Raw genomic sequence first — 22628 nt, 5'->3', positions numbered from 1 at the left:
ATATATATATATATACACCAGCTATCTATAGTGGTATATATTTATATAAACTTAATCTGCCAGATACAGGAAATGTAGGTTTTCTAATCTGCCTGTATCAGGGTGAGGAGAAGAAAAGGAACAGAGGAAGCTGTCTCTTCTTTCTGCTTCTAATGTCCCTGTTAAGATAGGACGATATTTGGCTTTTACCTAGAATAACTTTTTTCCTTTGTTATCTGTGACATCAAGCAATCGCCTTGTGCCCCATGGTGCTTGTTGCTCAGTGGTGGATTTTCACAGCAGAGTTGCTCTCTATGAAAGCTTCCAGCGCCTTGGCTTCCTCAATCTACGGCTTTGTGTTGCTGCATTAGAGATGAGCCTGACGTGACAATCCAGGCATGTTCCAAATCCTATCTTCCAAGCCTGCTTAACCGCTAACAAAATGCTTGTTGCTGCTTATTTGTTTGGAGCGGGACTGTTCTTCCCGACAGCTTCAAGGTGTTAGGCTGACTTTTACAAGGCTAGCTTGGATACCTGGTGGCCGAAGCCTCTGACTTGAGGGATCCCTAACCAAAACAGGGACTGCTTTGCAAAGTGAAAGAGTTCAGCAAAGGGTAATGGAGGCACAGGTAGCATTTTGCCATTTCAAAGTTACAAAAAAAGCTTCTTGGAGTAATATCCACTCCTATTTCTCTTGCAAGTCAGCAAGCTAAAGACAGCTACTATAAATAGCTGTCACTTGGTATTTACTTCTGCCATCCGGGTAAAGCGTTAGCCCAGGGTTGACGTCCTGCCCCTGCCCATGTGAGCATGGCTAGGGCACGCTCATCTGCCCGCCTAAATACATGGGGTCTGCTGCTGCGCATCCCGTTTTCCTCGCTCTGCTTCCTCTACAGAGCAGTGGCAGGTTGGTGGCGGAAGGCATCGCTGCGGCCCTGATTTGGTACAGCTGAAAAAGAACTTCTCTATCATTAGAAACAAAGATGTTTCTTTACCTGCCCAAGCCCGTCTGTTTTAACGCAGCACAGCTCTGTTCCTTTTGTCTCTGTTGCTGTGGGTTACAGAAAGTGAACTAATGTACTCGGCAAGCTTGAGTAATACTGACCAGCATTACCTCTTGTGTTTGGTGCTTTTCAGTCCTATTATAAGCCCTGAAACCATTAGCTCTGAGCAGGCTGGAGTGGGAAGGACTTGAATGGAAATGTTCTTTAAGCACTAATTTTGCCATTCATGTTGCCAGCAAGAGAGAAGGTCGTTTGGGGAACAAAATTTCAGTCTATCGCCTGATGTTTTTTTTCCAGCTCCAAAAGTAAAAGAAGACTGAAATTAAAAGGTTTGGATGGATTGTCATAATTGGAGCACTTCAAGCTGCGCGAACGCTTTTCAAATGACTCTCAAAAGACGTTTCATCCATCAAAAATAATTCATTCTTTTGTCAGGCTCAGAAAAGCAACTAATCGCTAGCAGATATGTTTGTAAGTAAGAGAATACATGCCATGGATTTTGTCCAGCTCTAAAATGTATTAGTATAAATCACAAGTACCTCTACTGACTATTCTCACCAATGTAATCAAGCAGATGTGGGCCCCAAACCACGCAGCAAGAGCGTTAGCAGTGGAATCCAGGAGTAAGTCCAATCTAGCTGCTGCGTACAGTAGAGACAACTGCCGAATTAAACTACTTTCAGATGCAACTCTCTCTCTACCTATAGTTTAACAATAAGCATGCAATGAGATAGATGTTTCTCAGCAGGCGCCTGATCCTGCGTTCTCTCTGTACCTAAAAGCCAGGCGGGAGTGTCTCGGGGCACGGCTGGACCTCGGGGGCTACGAACCACGTGGAAACCCTTTCTTTGGCTCTGACCACCAGCCCGTCGCAGTAAAAATACTGAATCTGGGAGAGGCTTCATCAAGGTGGCCTCCCCGGAGCGGAGGGGTAGCAGGAGGCCAAGGGTTTATTTTCCTCATAACATAGGAGCAGATGCAGAAGAAAGATGATAGGAGCGCTCATTACCTTGCTAATGTGGAACTCCAGCCTTCTCATGTATCTTTCGACCGCTTTGATTTGCTGAAGGAAAGGAAGAGGCAGAGGGTGAGGCACATTTAAATAAATCAGTAAGTCATCACCAGGCTAGCTCTGCTCGGGTCTTCAGGTCCCCATGAGGCTGAGAAACTCCTCCTTAAAACATGCAGGGTTTTGTTGCCCGTGAATCTGGAGTTAGCTGTCCCACCTTACTACCATTAATCTGCTGCTGAAAATGAAGCTCACTGACTTCTGTACCTAATGTATTTTTGAACAAATACAAGTTTTTCTTTGATGGGATTTCCTTAGTTTTTTGAATTCTTTAAAAAAAAAAGGATCTGAGCTTTTTTTAGTTCAAAATACAATATTCTCAGTACTTTGAAAACCTGTACTAAAATTGATCGGGTTTTGCATTTCAAAATCCATTCTCTTCCTCAGCAAACTGTTTTTGAAAGCAAAACCAAGCTTGGCATTTTGACTGAAAAAAAGCCAGACTTGTTCAGGAAACGTTTCTGAAAGCTTTCCTTTTGTTTCACCCAAATTTTCCTGCGGGGAAAAATATCTTCAATTTTTCAGTTTTTTTCTTCCGCAGAACTGGCAGGAGCAGGGATGAGCCGGGGCTTGACCTGGCTCCCACAGCCGCCCCTGGCGTGCCCCTGCCAGACTCCCACCCACCTGGAGCTGGCAGGGCAAAGTTGCCCAAGGCGATGGATTTAACGACTGGCAGCTGACAGAAATAGGAGGTCTCACTCCTCTGCCTCCCTCCTCCCCTGGCAGGGATCTGCCTCCTTCCCTGTGCCCGTCGCGGAGCCAGTTTAACTTGACAGACCCTGGGGAAGGGCTGGTGGGGTAAGTTTGATGCCGGGTTAGTGAGGACAGCTGGCTGGCGGAGGCGCCAGGCAACAGCAGAGCCCCTGGGAAGAGGAGGGGAGCGGGACTTCTTCCTTCGCAAGTGCAAACTGTCAGGTAACTTCTCCCTCGATGGTGTTGGCCTGGGTAGCAGATCGAGCTGAGAGAAGTTTCCCATGCCAGCTACGTACACCGTATGGATACTAATGCTTCCTTGCAAAATCAGTGTCAAAGGGGATAACGTACCTTATCTAAATCGTACAGGACTCCCTGCAACAGAGAAGATAAAACTGTGATTAATTTTGCAACATAATAGCACCACGAGAAAGTAATCTTTGTCAGTCAATAGAAATCACAAACAAGACCAAGGTTGGAAGAGAAGAAGAGCATCAACGCAAATTCCCTGTATCCCGCTCCCACCCCCTGGCTGCTCCAGCACCTCAAGAAGGTTACTGTGCATCTGCACAATTAAAAAGCGTGACACATACCAGGCGTGAGTTTCTTTTCATGTCTTTTAACTGAGTAGTCAACTTATCCAGCTCTGTCTGGTGAACTTCCAGATACTCCCTGTAAACACAAACCAGAGAAGGGATGCACGAGCTCTGCAGCACATACCGAGCTGGCTGCTGACCATCCTAAAAGAAAATCTGTGCAAAAAATGGCTCTCCTCATTGGATCCGTTTTCAGACAAAAACTCATTTATATTGATCTGTCCTAAAAGCAGCTCCATGCTGCCTTTTTGGGAATAAATAGGAGCCACTTATTTAGCTGTGTATAAGAGCTCGGTGTTCTTACACTGAACAACCAGTTTCAAGGAAGCTAATCTGCTGCTTAGTTTACAGGCTGGTGTCTTCCAATCACTGCTCCTGTATCTGGCTGGTAAAAGTCCTGTTATCATCTGGGACGGTATCTTAAGGGTGATACAAGCCTCTGATAGGACTCTAGGAAATTCGGAGGAAAAAAAAAATAATCTGATGTTGAAATCCCAGCCTTTGGGAGCTTTCCTAGCAATTTGAGTGGAAATGGGATTCTGCCCCCTGTTTCCCATACAAATATTTCAGATCCTAAGTGTTACAATCCAGGCTCCAAGAGCTATATTTTCCCCTCCTACAATTAAGGATCCCTGTTCCTGTGATATGTTTCTCTAGGCTCTAAAATGTCACAGAAAGCTTCAATCAACAAGCAGGATAAAGGCTCTTACTCTAGGCCATTCTTCAGGGCTCGGTAGACCTCTTCCATCCTTTTAGGCTGGGGCTCTTTGGGTGTGGTGCTGTTCTTATGGCCCAAATTATGCATTTTCTTCACCTTTGCTTGGGGCTTCTTGAGTGCAGAGGAATTTTCAATAAAGGAGTTACACCTGCAAAATGAACATGAAAGAGGAGGAAATCCCTGTAAATCATAACGACCTCAAAGGAGCATAGCTCGAGGAAATCTTCTGATACTATCTCTGCTAGCAGAAACGAATCTGCTTCTGTGCCTGCCAGTTAAAGGACTGCATTTGTTTACAGGTTAAGAAGTCTGAGCAGCCTGGGACACGCGCTGTCAGCTCTTGATATGCCAGTTGCCTTGCAGAGATACAAATGCTGGTCTGGAAACGCTGGGCTGAGTCTGAGGCTCATCAGATGTTTCTCTGTCTTACACCATGCCTGTCCTGCCTCACGTTGCTCAGCCATAGCCATAGCCATAAAAGGGCTGAGCTACATCCAGGTGCTACAAACAAAGGGGAGCCCAGATAATCTCAGGCGTAAAGCCTGCGGGCTCCTAAGGAAGATTGGGGCCCGCTTAAGAGCGTGTCTGGAGGGCAGCATCATGCCGCTGGTCTTGAGCATGGACCGTAGGTAGCTCTGTACAGCAAACGGAGGACAGCTGTGCTGCATATAGGTGCCTCTTCCGTGACTCTGCTGGGGGTAGGTCAGCATCTAACAACCATCACTGACTTGAGTTGACAATGGGAGGCAACCCTTTGCCTGCCGTTCCTCCTCAATTGCTAACTGGTGGTCTGGCACTCAGAGACTTTACATAAGTTAAAATTAATTGGAAAGTAGCCTCTGGGGGCATCAGGGACTGGATGAGTTGGTAAGTGCCTGACTCAAAGCCCTAAGTCCTGTCTAGCTAAAGGGCGGTGCAAGGAAAGGCTCTGCAGCCGAGCTCTGCCCTGTTTCCAGCAGGACATGAAGGCAGCCCTGCAAGGGAAATGGAGTTGTTTTTAATTCATAGCAGCGTGGCAATGAGAAAACTGTCTTTTAGGTAGCAATGGTCTTAAACTGGGGGCGGTGGGAAGCGTATCGTGTTCCTGCACATTTCACATGTTGAAAAGATCACTGCATAAGTTAGTAAATTAAAATGATTCTCTGAAATTCTCTCACAGCTCTGAGGCGTGTGAGAGGGAATTAATGGGGAAGAGGCAAACAGGCACTTGGTAGCTAAGGCAGAGGGTAACAGCTTAGTTATACAAACAATATATATATAGATTTTAGCCTAGAAGTCTTTTTTTAGCAAGTCCGAGAGAAGGCAGTCCTCTCTTGCCTCTTTTCCACCTTCACCGCATAAACCCCAGGGCTCCCTTAGGGCCTGATTTGGAAATTCCCCTTAGAGAGCATGGCACTTGCCTGGAGCGTCTCTCCTGAAGCCCGCTGAAGCCAGCGAAGGACTGGCTTCTAATAATCCCATTAGGACCTCCTGGAGAGAATGAATGTGATCCTATTGACATGATTTCGGGGAGCCTGGAAGATATTCCTGAAAAAAAACAGAAAGCAGGTCAGCAACGATGGAGGGTAAGAGGCAGGTGGTGAGGCCGGGACTGCCTGGTGTCCATCAGTCATGGTAAGGGGTAACTGAACCCCACGAGGGGCCGCGAGCCAGGGCATGAATCTGTTTGTGTTGCCAAATCATCCCGCCTCAAAAATAAAACGGTCCTATTTTCACTTCAGACTTATGGCCCAGGGTCTACTGAAAATGTGTCAGAGACACAAAGAGGGTCTGGATGTGGGACTAGAAACAAGATGCTTCAGCGTGATAATCCCAATGCCATCCCTGATTTCTGCCATGCCTGGCATGCTTCTTCCCCAGCCCTGGTGTCCCCATCTGCTACATCAGGGTGTCCCGGAGATTATTTTGGGAGTGTGCAGAGCTCTTAGGGGGCACTCACCATCACTGCAAAGTGTTATTACGTATAGTAAAGTTAAAAAAAGAGGGTTCATTCAGCATGAACCAAGTCCTGCAGCTCCCCTTTGATACTTGCTCATTTTCCCCGTGGCTGTTCCTGCCTGGTTGCTGAGAAGGAAGACGCGGTGGGTGTACGCACAGTCACGGCATGCCGTGATGAAAGAGGGATGCTCTCTCCACCACGACGAGAGATGGGTGAACAAGCTCCAGGCACCGTATGCTCTGCATTTCATGTGTCCAGGGGGGGCCTCAGCACCCTGGGAGGAAGCCCTTGCTCTGTGTGTGTGCTCATTTTCAAGGCCCAGCTCAGCATCTGCACCAAACTAAGGTGATTTCAACACACCCACAAAGAAATAGCAAACAAGTGCCGTGGTTCACAACAGCTCCATCAGCTTGCTGCTGCCACGAGGGGAAAGGGGGACGCCTCCCTCTTCCTTTCCTCCTTGATCTGCTGTTTTCCTTGTCTCGACCCCAGCGCTTGCTGCCATCCACAGACAACGAAGCAGATTTTTCTGCTGCCTTGGTTTTGTGCTGCTCTGGTGGGGTGAATGGCCTCACCGAGCCGTTTGAGGAGTATCACGGCCAGCTGAGGCCAGGCAGCAGGGCAGGGAGCGGGAGGGGAAGGGGGATGCTGCAGAAGAGGGCACTGGTCAGCGGGTGCTGCCAGGGACTGGCTCCCCCAACCCGCAGGACCCATCCTTTCACCGCCTCCTTCCTTCCTGGGATGCCAGCATGGCTGCTAATGCCATTGCACTGTGAAGTGGATTGAGAAACTAGGCCAGCTTAAAAATAACCTGACAAAAAATGAAAAAGAGATTTTTTAATAATATTTTCCCCCATCAATTTTAAAAGCTGGACCCGGCACGCCCCATGCCCCCAGTTCATTTCACTCCAACAGCTGGGCCAAGAGGTGAGTTTGGTGCTGAGGCAGGACGGTGTGGCAGGGGCTGGAGCTGCCTGCAGGTGACAAGAGCTGATGCTCTGTGAAACCGTGACCTATGGGGCTGAGGGGCTGACAGCGAATCTAACCCACCCTCTCATCCCCACAGACAAGGATTGATCACAAGCGCCCAAAAAAGCAGCCACTTGTGAAGGCCACAGATTTGCAGTGTAAGCCTTCGCAACTGAACGTATTTATTAAAGATAAGCACCAGAGCTACGTGGCGCATGCACGGCAAACACTCACTGGAGAAAGCAAATACACGGGGAAACGTTGTGCACCGTCCAGTTATATTTAATTTGTAGCACTAAGCTGGGCAAATACTCTTTGAGGTGGCAGTAGATGTCTATTGCTTCTCCATGGAAAGGACTGCATTGCCCGAGGAACTGCTTTGTCAGGAATATTTCTGCAAGAGCTCTGCCAGAAATACTTCTTCCAGTCCCAGCATTGCCAGCGCTACTGGTAACGTGAAGTTTTCTCCATTGCACAACCAAAACAGCGTACATCTTTCTGTTTTGGAAGCGAGGGTTGCCCCATGTGACTGGACAGCCCTCAGAGATACCACCTGGGCTGCAATTAAGGCCAGTTTTCTCCTCCGCTGTGGCCAGCAGATAACAGTGCTCCACCGTTCGTGTCCCTGGCCGAGCCCGACACAGCGCGTCCAGCTCAGGACTGAGCTAGTTTAACCACAGCAAGGAAAAACCCTTGGGACAGAGAAGTTGCTCTCAGGCAGACCAGGGCCGTGAGCACCCGTGCTGGGCAGAAACCCACGGCCAGGAAAGATGTGGGAAAGGGAGAGGGTGGGAGCAGGAGGGGTTGGGAACAGCCACTCCTCGCAGGCTCAGGAGAAACTGCAGTGAGGATGCACTTCGGCTAACTCATACAGGGATAAACATGCTCCAGCCACAGCTGGAGATACTTGAGTCTTCAGTCAATAAGAGCCCAAATTTGGCCCTACACTCACCCCTAGCTCCTTAAGGCTCTCAGCACACCTCTGCAGGGCTGAGCTCTGCTCAGGCTTGCCGATACCCAGCACTTGGCAGAAGCCACTTTGCAACCTCCAGGGTCAAACCTTGCATCCCTGTAGATGGTACTGCTTCTACCCACGCCAGCTGACGTCTAACAGTTCAAGCCCCACCGAGAACCAGCTCCCAAGAGACAAAGCAGAAACCCCCTGATCACACTACTCTGGGGGTCCACGCAGCAAGTTCCCTTTGGTTTTGCAAATAACCTTAAGACAGTTAAGCTGCATGCTGTATGCTCCCATTTGCATACAAGGATTTGCATTAAAAGTTGGGTCCAGAGTGCCAAGGAGCAGAAAATCCCTTGCAAGTGTCCAGCACTTGCCCTGTTTGACAGGATGATTAACACTCCCCCAACAGCATCTGGAGACCTATGAAGGTAGAAGCTAAACACTGACAGTCAGAGGAGATTTAACTGCATAAACATCAGCCGTTCCTCAGAAAATAAGGGGAATAAAACCAAACTTGAAGTTGGGTACTAGTCATGACCACATTGGCTATAAAAATGTAATTACTTTAGAATCAAAACTCCTGTCAAAATGCTAACATCTTCCACACGATGAATATCTTCTGTATCAATGTGAATGAAAGATGAATGGGTTTCGCTCCGAACAAAATCTTTGTGTCCATGTGTGACCGTGTGCACACGTACTGGAAGTGTTTAGGTTTTCTTTTGCTTTGGGGAAACTTAAAAAGAATAATAATTTTGGAAAAGGAATTTACTTATTTATTGTATTTATTTTGCTCAAGCACTCATGGCTTTGTGATGCTTTAGTAGCTAAGACTTTCCTCAAGATACCAGAAGGAAGTGTGGAAGAAGTGCAATTGAAATGCAAATTGAAGACCTGCCTGGAGCTACTTCTGCTTTGCTTTTGCATAAAATGGTCAGAACTCAGAGCCCTGATAGGCTTGTGCTCTCTCTATATGTTATATATAATCTTGGTGATTAATGTATGTTTAATTTCTGTACAGAAGAAAACTGTGATAGAAGGAGGTAACAGAGTCAGAACTGATGACACCTTCCCAGTTCTGTTCAATTACTTTTCAGTTTGTCAGGTTAGAGGTTGACTCTATTGTACAAACACAATCTGTTCTTAAGATTTAAACTTATATTGCTGACATCTCAGATACTTCCAACTGACCTCACAAAATTGCACTGACTCTGCCTAGCAGCAGCACCCCCTTAGCTCAGATTCACACAGACAGTGGCTGCATACAGGCACCACGTTGATGGATTATTTATGATACCTACATCTAGCAAATACACTTTGAGCTATGAGTATTTGTCACATTGCTGTAATATACTTTGTAGAGGGGGATTTATTTTCCTGTCTCTTAAACCATTCACAGGCCTCTGTGCTATCAACTAAATAAACCTACCTTTGAATTTAACAATACAGTTGTATTCTGATTATACGCATAGATGTAGTCACTAGTATAATTTCAATAAGGCACAGCCCACAATTACTTACCCAGATCTCTTATTGACCTGACTGGTATCCCTACAGATGAAAACTAAGGGGATTTTGGTGTTACACCAATGTAGTGACCAACCTTCTAAGTCTGCATTTAGTAGTTACCTAATATAATGCTACCGTCTTCTAGATACAATATGCATTTTACTCTCAATATAAAGCATACTGCGCATCTAAAATGGTATTAAATGCTTTTGAGATTCGAGAGATCCACCTCAGCAGTGGATCCAACAAGTAGGCTTACATTTTTAAATCTATATAGCTAATGAACCACTGATGTTTCATTTTAAAAAGTCACCAGTCTGCTTACTGCTAATATAAGCATGCGCTGTGTAGGAGCATAATTAATACAATTAGTATTGCCCGTGCAAAGTGCACGGCAGTTGAATAACGAGCCCATCAGCAGAGTCGAGGGATAAGGTGAAATCCTATCAGTACTCTTTCTCTGCCCTATTCACTGACAGCTTGCGGCAGGGAATGGCAGATAATTGACGATGTCTCTGTCCCCGGGGAAATAAAAGTCCCCTCTCCCAGCTCTCCTTTCAGCCTGGAAATGGGGAAACAGCTGAGCCTGAGCTAATGAGAAGGGAAGGGACCCTTGAGCCCATCACTTCCACAGGGCTGCCCTCTCTTCATCACCCTCAGCATGGACCTCCACCTCCCATAATGCCGAAATATTTGATAAACAGTGTGGACTTCAATCTGAGCTAAGAGAGGGGAAATTCAGTCAGAAACACATTTGCTAAATCTAGGCTGACTTTTGCACGGTCCCTTTTTGTTTGCTTTTTCCCCATGACCGATCTGGAGATGGTATTTTTTGTTCACCACATGATGAGGGGAAGTTGTTTTTGCTACACATGTGCTAGCAACCATGTAAAGCTGCAATAAATATACCAGTGGTTATGGTGCCCTTGATTCCTCCTGTTCTCTGCTTATAGCAGCTACAGTTATGGCTCTGGGTCTAGGGTTTGCTGCAGGGTGTTAGGGAGCCATCTGCAGCTGAGGGTTTGTGGAATAAAGGCTTCAAGGATGCTTTGGGATTATGTATAACCCTTGATTAAATGGGAATGTGGGGTAGAACTCAATGACTGAAGGGATCCTTGATAATCCTTTGTTCCTATATTATTTTTTTGTGTGACACAGGTTTCAGGGCCCATTCTGGATCTAAGAAGACGTAATCCCTACAGTGAGATGGTTTGTATGTTGTTCTTTCTGCTGATCTGTGGCCTGCAGGCTGTCTGTTAAAATTTGGAGATAATTATTCAGGTTAAGGTAAGCTGACGGGGTCCACTAAACTGATGCAAGTGGATTGCTACAGAAGCCAACTGATTCTGTTTTGCATGCTAGGAACGTTTCTTAACTGCAAACCTGGGGTATGTCTAATGAATTAACTGGTATCTTCTTGAATAATGAAAGAAAAGAGTATGTTCCTTTCTCATCTATGTCAAGGTCTATGTTCTGCTTATCAGACTAGCTGGCCAGCTTACAAAGGTAAAAACTTTTTATTGTGGTAAGATCCCCTTTAGGAGCATGCATCTCCAAAAGAATAAATCCAATAACGGAAGAAACTGATTATACCCTAGAAGTCATGTCCTCTTCCCAGCCAGCCAATTCTTTCTGCTTTGCACTCATAAACCCAAAGAGCACAATTCAATTCTAAACTTACTCAGGCTCAGTTCAATTCTAAGCTCATTCAGTATGCCTTCAGCTGGTGTTGCTTGCTTTTGTAGCCTAAAGTCTAGTAATTTTTAATACTCATTTTCCATCTTCTTCCTTCTGACTTAATTGAATCACCCTGGCAATATGAGGCCAGCATGGCCAGTAGCCCAGATAACCACCTGGAATTTATGGCTTCCATGTTCCATAGACTCCGAGAAGGCACAGAGGTATGCATCTTGGATGATAATGTAGACATTTTTGTGAATGGTTTTTTAATATAAAAATTTGACAATAATATATGGGTAAGAGTGCTCAGGAGCATTATAAAAACTTTCATAAGAAATTTAATTCTTTCAGAAGAGTTTTTACACTTTTAGGACAAAAACTTTTAGGCATTAGTGCATAGGCTTACAATTCCTGGATGTGTCAGGAATATTTCTGTGGGATGGGATCTCCTGGAAGCACTTGTAGAAGGGCGTCTTCTGTTGGTCATTGGATTACATGAATTAAGACTTTCACGGCACATTTTACGCTCCCAGTGGTTGGGCTGCTCCTTCCTTGTGCAGGGTAGCATTTGTCAGAGTTGTACAGACATGTGAGCTCCATCTGAAGAACTATTCTTGGTTGCCAGAACAAAATCATGTGCATTTGTTCCATCAAAGTCCAAGGCTATGAGATATTCCTAAATAGCAGCATATGGCTGTACTGACAAGCACACTTCCCAAGCCTACATCAGCCGGTGAAAGGCCAGCAGATCTGTAAGCTTCAAACGTTAATTTTAGCGTACAGAAAAAGAGCCACATGGGCTTACCAGCATGGCTGCGGAAAGCAGTATTGCACAGAGAAGGAGCTATAGCTGAGATGGCTCCCTCTCCTTCAAACGGGAGATGTGGGAGGACCTGGGTCACGCTTGGGTGGGCATCAAAGCCGATGGTACCCACATATTCCTGCCCCAGCACAAGGAGGCCAACTTCTGCCCCATTTCTTGCAGCAACAAGAATCTTAGTTTAACCCTCCGCACCTTGTCCTGCCCTCGCTGGCAGCCTGAGGTGGGCCCCTTGGCCCACCCTGGACATCCAAGCCTTGCCTCTCACGCCGCCGACTATCCAGTGGGACCTCTCTGAAGGCTTGGGCTCACTTTTCACTGACGGCTTTATCTGCGTCAGTGACGCCTGCAGTGATTCTTTCTTTCATTAGTCGTATTTCAATACCTTCAGTTTGGGTAGATTCAGTTTTTACAATGCACAAAGAAGTGTTTATGCAACTCATGCATCTTTTATAGCTCTACTTAAGCCCATAGCTGGAAGCTTTACTTTGTCATGCAGAAATCCCTGAGAGTGAGCACAAGGCGCCGTTACCTGTTTCTAATAAAAGAAAATGTTAGCTTTGGGTAATTCGATACCAAATTTTAGCTTTTGTTTCAAATAATATTTTTCCCGAGACTTGATACTAATAGCAAGACTTGTACTTTATGGTCTCATTTCTGTAAGAACATTTTTTATGTTGTATGTAAGGACATTTTCAACTCAAATGCTACAGTACTTGCTAGCTCATCACTAGACACCCTGAGCAGAAACACAAATTGTCTACCATCTGGAATAGCTCATGCTGTTTGTTCTGCTCCTCCTACCCAAACTGGATGAAGTACATAAACCAAAAAGCAGTAATAATAGTAAGAAGAAAGCTAACAGTCCAGGTCAATAGCAAAATGGTAAAGAATATGTGGCTGTAAATGTATAGGACCTGATACCTGATGCTCCCACTGCAATATAGCTCCATAAATTCAGTAAGCATCAGTCGTCTTTCACACCAGTCTAGGTGCCAAAGACAGTGTGGGGACTTTTAACTTCATCTTTTATTTTTACTGCAAAACATGCCTTTGGCTCTAACTCTCACCACCTCACTAGCACAGAAATAATGACTGGTGGCGCTAAGGTAAAAGCAGCACCCTTCTGTCTTGTACCACAATTAGCTTTCTTCCTGCCCTTTTTGTAGCTACTCTTTCACCAGAGCTCTCAGTACATGCCCCGTTTCCCCCACCGGGGAGCCACAAACTGCCCTTTCCTCAGCTTAACCTCCCCTCAGAGAAACGCCTACAGCACCACTCCTTACCCTTGGTATAGCACGTGCCGAAAACGTAAGGAGAGGGAAATGCAAATGAGTTATTTCGCTGTAATAAACCCAAGGAAAAGAAATTTGATCCTAAATGGCTCCTGCGCACGACAGATGGGTTCATGGTAGCTGACCTCATTTTTTTCAGTTCCACCATTTGTTTCGGACTGGCAGCCGGAGTGAGCGTGCGTACGAACCCCACACGGTGCCCTCGCTAATGCCGTTCCCTTACAGCACTAGGAACACAGAGCAATCATATTCAGCTGGTATTACTGTAGATAAGCAAAATTTGGTCTGTAACAGTATGTATGAGTGTGGCTGAGGGATCAGAATCCGGCCGTCTAATTAGATTTGACATTCATTCATTTCAAACTCACCCTGGTATGCAGAATGATCTTTGATTAGAAGTCAACTCCAATTCTACTCATCATTGATTATTCTTTATGTCAATTAAAGATTTAATTAAAACAAAGCCCCCCTGCCGTTCAAGCGCCGGCAAATAATCTAAAGAAAAAGCGTTTCTGAAAAATCAACTGCGAACAATCTTCTTGTGCTTTAAACCCACCTTGCACCAAATCTGTAACAGCGGTTCAGCATGAGTGACCTGCGCACGTAATGAATCACGCTGTCATTCTGGCAGCGCTACGCAGGAGTAAAGGTGGAAGACTTTGTGCTGCTCTGTTATCTATCCCTATATTAGGAGATAAACTACAAGGAGCGATCTTTTGAGAAGTAGTAAGACTAGCAGGATGCAAAACGGGCTGTGGGAATTACTCTGTCTAGCAGCAGCCTGGCTACTTCTCTACCTCTTCGGCATATGCTGCTGAACACCGTCCTGTTGACCACATGTGTTGGGTGGAATTTCAATTTCTCAGCTCAGATCACAGAAAGTGATGAACCTATTCTGCACTTTTGCAAGCATTAGCAGTAGGGGAGGCCTAGGAAACCATGAGTCGAGCTGGTGATGTCTCTTGTCCCTTACTGACCAACAGTAACATTTGGATGAGCCCATGAGTAAGATCCGAGAACAAGTGGGGTAAGTCAGCCCTGATGTCAATAGATGCAACTCCAGTGGGAGTCTTTTGGCAAAATCAATGATGACTCCGAGCAGTGACCTAAATTTGTCTGTCAAGTGTAAGCAGTAGAGTGGCTTCACTTTCTCAGACTGTGTAAGCAATGAACATAAAAACCTTCTCACTGGCAGGAGAGAAAAGCAATGACCCAGCAGTGTTCAATATAAAATCATCCTTAAGAGCGCTGCTTTCTTTTATTACTTTGCACCAGCATTTCTGCTGTTTACAACCCTCATTTAATGCAGATGGCAGCAGCACAGGCAAGGACAGCAAGCCGAGGCTACTACCTCTTTGCATCTGCAGGAAAGTAAATGCATCAAGTAAACACATGTAGGATGGTTTAGGTAACCAGTGGGCTGCTCTAGAGATTATTTGTTTTGCTTCGGCCAAGACAGACAAACTGTAGCTGTACTCAGTATCCGCTCCAGGTACGCTCTAACATAAGCACGAGTGAGCTAAATTAAACAAATAAGACAGGCTTTTCATCCCTGAAAGGAAAGTAAAACACCATTATTGTCAAATCCTTTCAGTCGCTAATGAGATACAAACGCTTTGCTGCTCCTCTTTAAAGATGTGGGATTAGGGTGACTTAAAATGCCTTGCATGTTTATATGATCGTTCTATTTCAAGGGGTGTCTTAATGGCACATTGCTCACTAAAATATTATTGAAGACGCATCGCTACATGTTTTAGGACAAAACATCTTTAAAGCTGGATGTTCTTGTCCCAGATACGAGTATTGCAGCAACGGATTTATTTAATCTTTTTGACACTTCACAAGTGTGGCCATTTCAAGAGCATTGCCATAAAAGTCCTGCGTTACTTCATTTATATTTGGCTATAGCATGTGTCTGAAGCTTTCTTCTAGTACATCAAGTAGTTGAACACTGTCCATGTGCAACCAAGAGAGGCTGTGCGCTCTGATGTAACTCTTGTCTCTTGGCTTCAGGTCGTTTCAATTCAAGACTTGAATCTTGTGCTAGAGAGGATCTTACATATATGACTTCTAAAACTTTTTTTTAAAGTTATTGCAGAGGTTATTATTCTTCTGGCTAAAGTCTTTTCAATTTTAAAAACTCCTAAAGGTGTAGGAGACAACAGTGCACATCTAATACCACCAAATAGCCTAAACTTCCCCCAAACCACCACCATCTTCTCTAGCCAGGATCACTAAAGGAACTGTAAAAAGCAGCTGAAAGAGATTTGATGCAGGATAAAGGGTTAAGGGGGGGTCTGTGCTAGGTAAAGAGTACCCGTTGGAAAGGCTTGTGTTAATGACACAGGTACTGGAGAAAAGATCTGACAACCAACGGGGCAGCTGAGCGAAACCAGGAAGGTTACTGCTATATGTAGACTGCCAGAAGGCACAGGTATCCCAGCTCCCTGTCCCCACGCTGCTGTTTTATGTGGAGCAGTCGCAGCCCACCAGCCCAAAAAGCAGGACAGCTTTATAGACACACAAGTGTTTAAAGGAACCGCTTGAAAAAATATCTAGAATTTTATGGAGAACTGCTCTCCTTGCCACCACTTTCTGAAACCATGTTTAATTTCAGTAGCTGTCAAATTTCTCAGAAGACTTTGAAGTTTCTATAGAAAAGCTGTCCCCTCTCGAATCTGCAAGCGCTTTCTGCTCCTTGGGGCAAAGGAGGTTACACCATTTGAGCAATCGCTGGCATGATTTTGGCTTGGGTCAATTACCTGGGCATGGTTTGGGAAGCGGCATGGGCCAAGCACCATTCCCAATGCAGTCTCCATGTGCTTCCCTCTTTTGGAGGACGGGCGAGTTTAACGCCACAGATACAGGCTGGTCTGTGCCTGTTGCCATTAGTGCCTGAGATCAATCCCAAATGCCCATAGTTTACTGTCACAGACACAGCCAATGCAAATCTGATGAAACCCTTAAATATATGGTAAGTAGATCTAGTCAGGTTAAATTGGTAAATTTAATCTGTAGTGAACACTAAAAAAAAGAAATCTTGAGTTTAAAACGTCATACGCTCCAGCCATGCTATAGGATTACTTACGATTTGAGTCTTTTAGATCCAGAGACATTACGGATAAACCAAGCATGGATTAAACAGATCTGACAGCGTTTATAGTCGCTGAACTACAAGGTAATTATCTTGCGTAACTTTTCATTGCACAAATTAAGGCTGCACGCATCTTGGCACAGCCCTGCTTTTCCACAGCCTGCCATTTAAAGGAAAAACCCACTGGGGCCATCGCAGGCTAATGAACAGCTTATAGGAATGACCCCGCAGTTTGTCCTCCACTGCCCTCCCACTCTTTTCTCCTTTCCTTCTCTGTTGAGGTTTCTGCATCTTCCAATTCACATAATAGTAATGGACCGTCGTTCTGGGTATAGGAAAAGGAGGATATAATGGTTTTATATGATGATGGAAAACTATTTTGTCCTTTTTCCAAGGGAAGCAATTGTCTTCCTCACCTGGTGGCAGCACGACATGCCCACAAGAAATACAGTAGCTGGAGAAAGCATGCATACAGCATTCGGTTTATGCTCGCGTAGGAGCTGTTACGCTGGATCAGCCGGTGCCTTGTTCTCTACCAGGGAAAAGTAGGATTATTTTCTTTTTAAGGGTAGAGCCAGGAAAGAATGGGGAAAAAGCAACCCCTTGTTGGATAACTGCAGATGAAAAGCCATCTAACCTTCAGCGAGCTTCTGCTTTCAGCGTGGGGCATGGAAATCAAATATATTGCAAGCACTTCTAGTCCAGCACCTGCGTGCATGGAAACAAGGCTTTGTGGTCCAGCTGCCATCTGGGGAGATGATGGCAATGTCTCCCTCTGATTTCAAAGAAAGCAAAACCTTGGTATATGCAGGCAGCATTTTAAGCTGATTATTTTCCAGCCTCAGCTGAAGTCTTAGCATTTTTAATATGGCTTCAGTTTGGTTTTGTGTAGCACAGATGACTTAGTGAGCATTTCCAGCTCTTGGTTTTATTAACCTGAACATAAACTAAACATTCATCTCTGTTTACTTTAGTGGACATCTATTCTGATTAATAAGATTTTGTGTATATCTAAGTAGATGTGCCCTGCGAGTGTTACACTGAATTCAGGAAAACACCTCATGGTTCAAAGAGAACCTCACAGCCAATTGCTTCCCATCCCACAATCATCCCTGTGCAAAAACCCAAGTCCTTCTTTGAACTAACAAAATGGTATTTTGCGGGTGTACCGAATGAGACAAGGAAAGGACAGTCAGTCATGCAGGACTTGACACATTATACACTTAATTGAGCAGTGGCATTTTTTCAACAGCATCATCACCCACAGACATGCCTGTATGGTTGGAAAAGTGCACAGGGATAGCTGTTGCTACCATAATCCAGCGATGCTTGCAGGGATGAGCAGAGAAAATGGTGTCTCCATACCCGGGGAGACTCCCTAGCCAAAGACTACTTGCGGGGATGTTATTGCACGAAGCTGTAACATATGTCCCTGCTTCTGTGCCACAATTAAAGTTTTAAAGCCAAACATGTTTAAATTAAATACCAACAGAGGATGTCAGGTTGCTTAAGTATGGAAAAGGCCCTTTCCCTCATGTTATACGATTAGAAAACACCTGTCGGGACTTTGAACACAGAGCTACATCAACCATCCCACCTGCCTGCCTGAGGCAGTACCACGGACCAGCGCCACCATCTTAGCCCCAAGCACAAGCCCCGCTCCCCAAGACTTCTGAGGCATCTTCAAGGGGTGCGTTCACTACAAACCATATTTTTTTCCTCTGTTTTGCCTCAGTCTTCCAGCAGGTGCAAGCCAAATTCGACAAAGAAGGAAGACACCTCATTGAGGGACAAATCAAGCTGTTTCGGCTGCTCAGACAGTGAGATGATAATTCGGGGAAAGAGAAAGGAAGCTGCAGTGCTCAACTTCGCCCCATCTGTTGAAACACGAACCTCCCGCAGCTATTTGCAGGTGCTTATTTGCCTGTCTATCTCCAACAGATTTTGCAGTAAATGAGTTCCTTCCTTCAGTCAGCTCAAATAGAAAGGTTTAAATAGTAATAAATAGGGTTGGTCTAGCCTGGTCTTTCGTAGATGCGAAGGCACAAGCTAAAACCAGAACCTCAATGACGACTAGATAGATTTTCTCTGCTGCAGCTCCATGAGCTTTTTGGAGTTGACGGATGGCATGAAGCTTTCCTGTTGGTGATGTTTCCAGGACAAAATCAAGGCTGACAAATCTCTGGGTGTTGCAGCTAAATTTTTTTTTTAATAATAATAATAAAAAAAGGTGGTTTCTTGCAGAAGAGATTATTTGAAACTGATCTGGTGTCACTGAAGGGTTACCAGCAGGCTGCCTGACCTGGGAAGCTCTAGCTGTTGCAGCTAATCGGGCTTTTTGAGGGCCGGGAGAGAGGACAGGCTGTGAGCAGCAGGACAGCAGTAATGAGGTGGCTGGGTCTGCCAGCCAAGGTCAGCTTACTGGAGGCATCAGAGATCGGAGAGTTTCTGATGCTTTAAAAGGGCTGGAAGAGAAAATGTATTATTGTGACTACTTCACGTATTGCGTTGGTTCCAGGGAACTGTCAGCTTCAATTTGTTCTTCCCATTGAAAAGAAGAAAGATGCTCACATACTTCTGTGCTAATCCATCATTTCTTTTGTGCTGATTGGGGGTAAAAATTACAGGATACCCTTGTAACATAAAAACACAGCAGAAAGACAACTTTAGGAAAAAAAACCCAGTTAGTTCTTGCGTCAGGCTTAGAGGACTCGCTTCTTATTGAGGCCATTGGGTATAGATCCTGGATGAAAAGACCAAGGCAAGATCTGTGGTTGTGGCTGCCAAAAAGCAACTCAAGAGCACCAAGGAACCTGCTCTTCTCTGTGCCTTCCAGTGAGCGGGGCAGCGTGTACCGGGACCTGCTTTTTGATCACAGCTGGGATATAGCCTGTTCCCGGAGCCTCGCTGCCACTTCCCAATTAACTTGGACCTGAGTGGAGAGGGAGGTCCCCTTTCTTCCCAATAGCACCAGACCCAGCAGCAAAGATACTTCAAAACTAGAGTTGGATAGCCAAAACTCAGGGGATTGAATCCAAATCCCCTGGATGCAGCCCTAGGCTGCATGGGTGCAAAGTTGAGATAAAACTGCTGCCCGCTTGCAATAAAACAAGAGTGCAAGGTGTTCCGGGGAGCAAACAAGCAGTGCTCGCCTGCAGGAGGATGCTCGACCAGGTTTTGGCATGGCAGCTGTCTCTAGGTTGCCAAATGGGGGTAAAACCAGCTCCGGGAGAGGGTTACCTGATACTCGGTCCCTTCTTTCCCCTTGAAATACCTGCCTGGAGCAGGAGCCAGAGCACCAGCTTTGCGGAACAGGACAGGACAGACACAAGCCAGTCCTAGCCCAGCCGCGCAGCCCACCCAGGTGCCGGTAAGTGAGGGCAAGAGCGGCATTTGCACCACGGCGCAGAAATGAAGCTGCTGAGCAGCTGCGGCAGGAAAACACCGCAGTTGCTGCTCTCATCCAGTGTATGTGGGGACAGCCGGTTGTGGGGCTCAAAGTGTGCTGGCTGCCCAGCCTTACCTAAGCCATGCCTGACATTAGGCAGAGAGATATAGTATGATCTGGTTTGTTGCATCCAGGGTTGGCTCCCGCTGCCGCTCTCCTCCCAGCCCTCTCACAGGGAGTTGGCAAAGCCCATCCCATCATTCCTCCTCCAGCTGCCTGGCTCTTCTGCGCACAGACTGCCCTCCTGCCTTGCTCTGGCAAAACTAAATTGTCTGAAGGACAGTGAGGGACACGAAGATGTTGGCAACTTTGCTACAGGGAGGAAATTAAATTCTCGTTTACACTGTTGCACATCCAAAGTGGAGCCACCATGGTTTGTGAAGTCCCCTGAGGCAAAGTTTATTCTGCTGTCAAAAGACTTTAAATTTTATTTTAAATTCACAGTGGGCCCAATTGTTTCTCTCTGCCTTCTAAAAGGGCAAGCACATCTTGGAGTCAGTGACACAATCTGTGCAAAACTGGCAGGGAAAAAAATAGTCAGTGCATGCTCTTGCTGATTAATTTTGAAAATCTCTTACTGAGAAACTTCTTTAACAACCCTGCCACCAGAAGAGCAGCGAGCAGTGGAAGCTGAGTGAACAAAACAGTGACCTCCAAGCTCCTGCTAAGTGGGAAAATAACCAAGTTTCTTCCCATTTTGTTAATAGAGTCATCCAGGAACCACATAGCTTGGAAGTGATGTGACAGGCCCCTATCTGATACTAATTCATGTCCTGGCCCTAACGAGCCCGTGCCAGGGGCATGCATTCAGGCATCGCTCTCCTCACTTCCTTCCCTGTCTACTTTCAGCTGATGCTCTGTGCTGCTCGAATGGCCACAGACACAAGCCGCCTATCTCCCCCCCCCCTTGCAGCTTAGCTTGACTGATGAAAACTACCCCAGTAAGTGGGTTCTCCGTGAGCAGCTTGTCACTGCCACATGTACAGCATGAGGGGGGAAAAAAAAGAAGTCAGACCAGCCATCCCTTTTTTGGAAAAAGCCAATGCTGCCTTTAGTTCTCACTCCCACTTCTTCCCAGTGGGGAAGCAAGGCGGCTTCCCCCAGAACTGGACCTTTCCCAGCAGCATGCTTTGTCTGGAAGTTACCTTTCTGCTTGCTCGGGTTTAAAAATATCAAAGAGTAACCAAAGGTAACCCTGCGTGGCGTGTGAACATGCTGCTGTGAGTTCTGAGGCCGTGCTTTGTACTGCTCTCACCCTGAGTGTTTGCTCTGTAATAAAGGTGAATAAAATGGTCACGTGCTTTGAGACCACAAGGAGGTGAAGCAACCTTCCCACCTAGGGATGCTCCTTCACAAACCACAGACTTCTCCCCTTACACGTTCCCAAGTGTTTAAGAAGTATTAATTCTGCTACAGAAACACCTCTAAGATGTAACTGTACTGTCATTCTAGAGAGGAGTAGAGAGAGACGGAAAAGCTAATTGCTCTGTTCCTTAGGCAGGATCCTGGAAAGAAATTCAACCTGTTGCTTCTTAAAAACAAACCAGCCAACCCCAAAGCCCACGCCTTGTCAAGAAGTGCTGCTTGGATGTCAAAAGTTAAACCAGCACCAGGTTATGGATGCTAGGATTTTCAAAGTCCGCATTGCACACATGCTTATCTGCACTTACAAGCAGCACAGACACCATCTTAAGTGACTGTCCTAGTGATTTAGTTACTGGCTGAGAAAATGATGAATTTACGGAAGAGAAGATACGATTTTGCTGCCTTTAGACTCCCACTGTCTAATACATACCTACCGATACTTAAGTGTGGAGCAATATCTGTCATGTTTGCCCATTATGGTTGTACAGCAGGGCTCCTAACCCGTCCCAGTGGGTATCCTCCTCAAATCTGGCCACAATAAACCAGATCCCATTATATCTCTTCCCAGTGTGTGAAGAGCTCAGAGACGACTGGGCAGCGAGCACAGAAATCTTCCAGGAAAGACACCTTCCTCTTGCCTCCTTCCTCAAGCCCCCTGTTTGGGTATGCTCCCACTTTTTGTTTATTCAGAAGGAGGGGGATGCTTGTGAAACCTAATTAGCCGCTGGAGATGATGAAGATAATGTTTCTGTTTGGGAGCATGTTCCCTGCCCCGGGCTCCAGCAGCGTGACAGCAGCTCAAACACGGTAATTAAGATGAGCGTGGCAGAATGCACAGCCAGATTAATGAATGCAGAAATTATGCTGAAAATACATTCAGCTCTTCCCAGCGAGATGTATGAAAGGGTGCAAAGGCAGAATGGCCACACGCACACACACGCGCACACACAGTTTCCAGAAAGCTTTTTGAAACTTTGAATGAGAGACAGCAAAATGCTCAGTTAACACAGCAATAGAAAGATCAGTCATAGGACCAGGATGACCTTTTGTAACCAGGGCATTCAAAGGTAAACTGAAGTGCAGTGCCAGTGTGTAATATGTTTGCATCAGTTCTTGGGAATGAGCCAGAGACTGAAAGGAGAACTTAAGAGGGTCTAAGCTTTCTTCCAACCAGTAATACCATAAAAGCCCACTGGAAATAGAAAGGCAAGACCTAAGGAAACGCTGAGATTTTTTTCTTTTTTATGGAAACCAGGCTAAGCACTTCCACGCGCTGTGAGAAAACATTAAACCAGTTCCCCCACACAGCTTTTCATATCCCCCAGCGAACACCCACAACCAAGATTTTCTTCACATTCCCAGCCTAATACCATACACAAGAAGCCCCACAGAAGCCCGTTTTCCCTCCTCAAAAACCTGTCGCCGCCTAACCCCCGCGACCGGCGGGGCGCCGGGCGAGGAGGGGGGGCGGGGGGCGCGCGCCGGACAC

General features: G+C 45.9%; 1 protein-coding gene across 1 annotated transcript in view; it reads right to left on the bottom strand.

Annotated features, from left to right (window-relative positions):
- The window catches only part of FAM65B (family with sequence similarity 65 member B), a 71746-nt gene that overhangs the window by 29930 nt on the left and 19188 nt on the right, over window positions 1-22628 (bottom strand). The window contains exons 2-6 of the mRNA XM_009276662.2: window positions 5460-5586; window positions 4052-4207; window positions 3339-3417; window positions 3097-3120; window positions 1993-2046 (exon numbers count right to left, since the gene is read on the bottom strand). Of these exons, the coding sequence (XP_009274937.1) occupies window positions 1993-2046; window positions 3097-3120; window positions 3339-3417; window positions 4052-4207; window positions 5460-5560 (414 nt within the window). The 5' untranslated portion in view covers window positions 5561-5586. The remainder of the gene's footprint in view (window positions 1-1992; window positions 2047-3096; window positions 3121-3338; window positions 3418-4051; window positions 4208-5459; window positions 5587-22628) is intronic.

This window comes from Aptenodytes forsteri, unplaced genomic scaffold, assembly GCF_000699145.1.
Source record: "Aptenodytes forsteri isolate BGI_AS27 unplaced genomic scaffold, ASM69914v1 Scaffold97, whole genome shotgun sequence".
NCBI classification, from domain to species: Eukaryota; Metazoa; Chordata; class Aves; order Sphenisciformes; family Spheniscidae; genus Aptenodytes; species Aptenodytes forsteri.
This window is presented reverse-complemented; position numbering and strand designations above follow the sequence as displayed.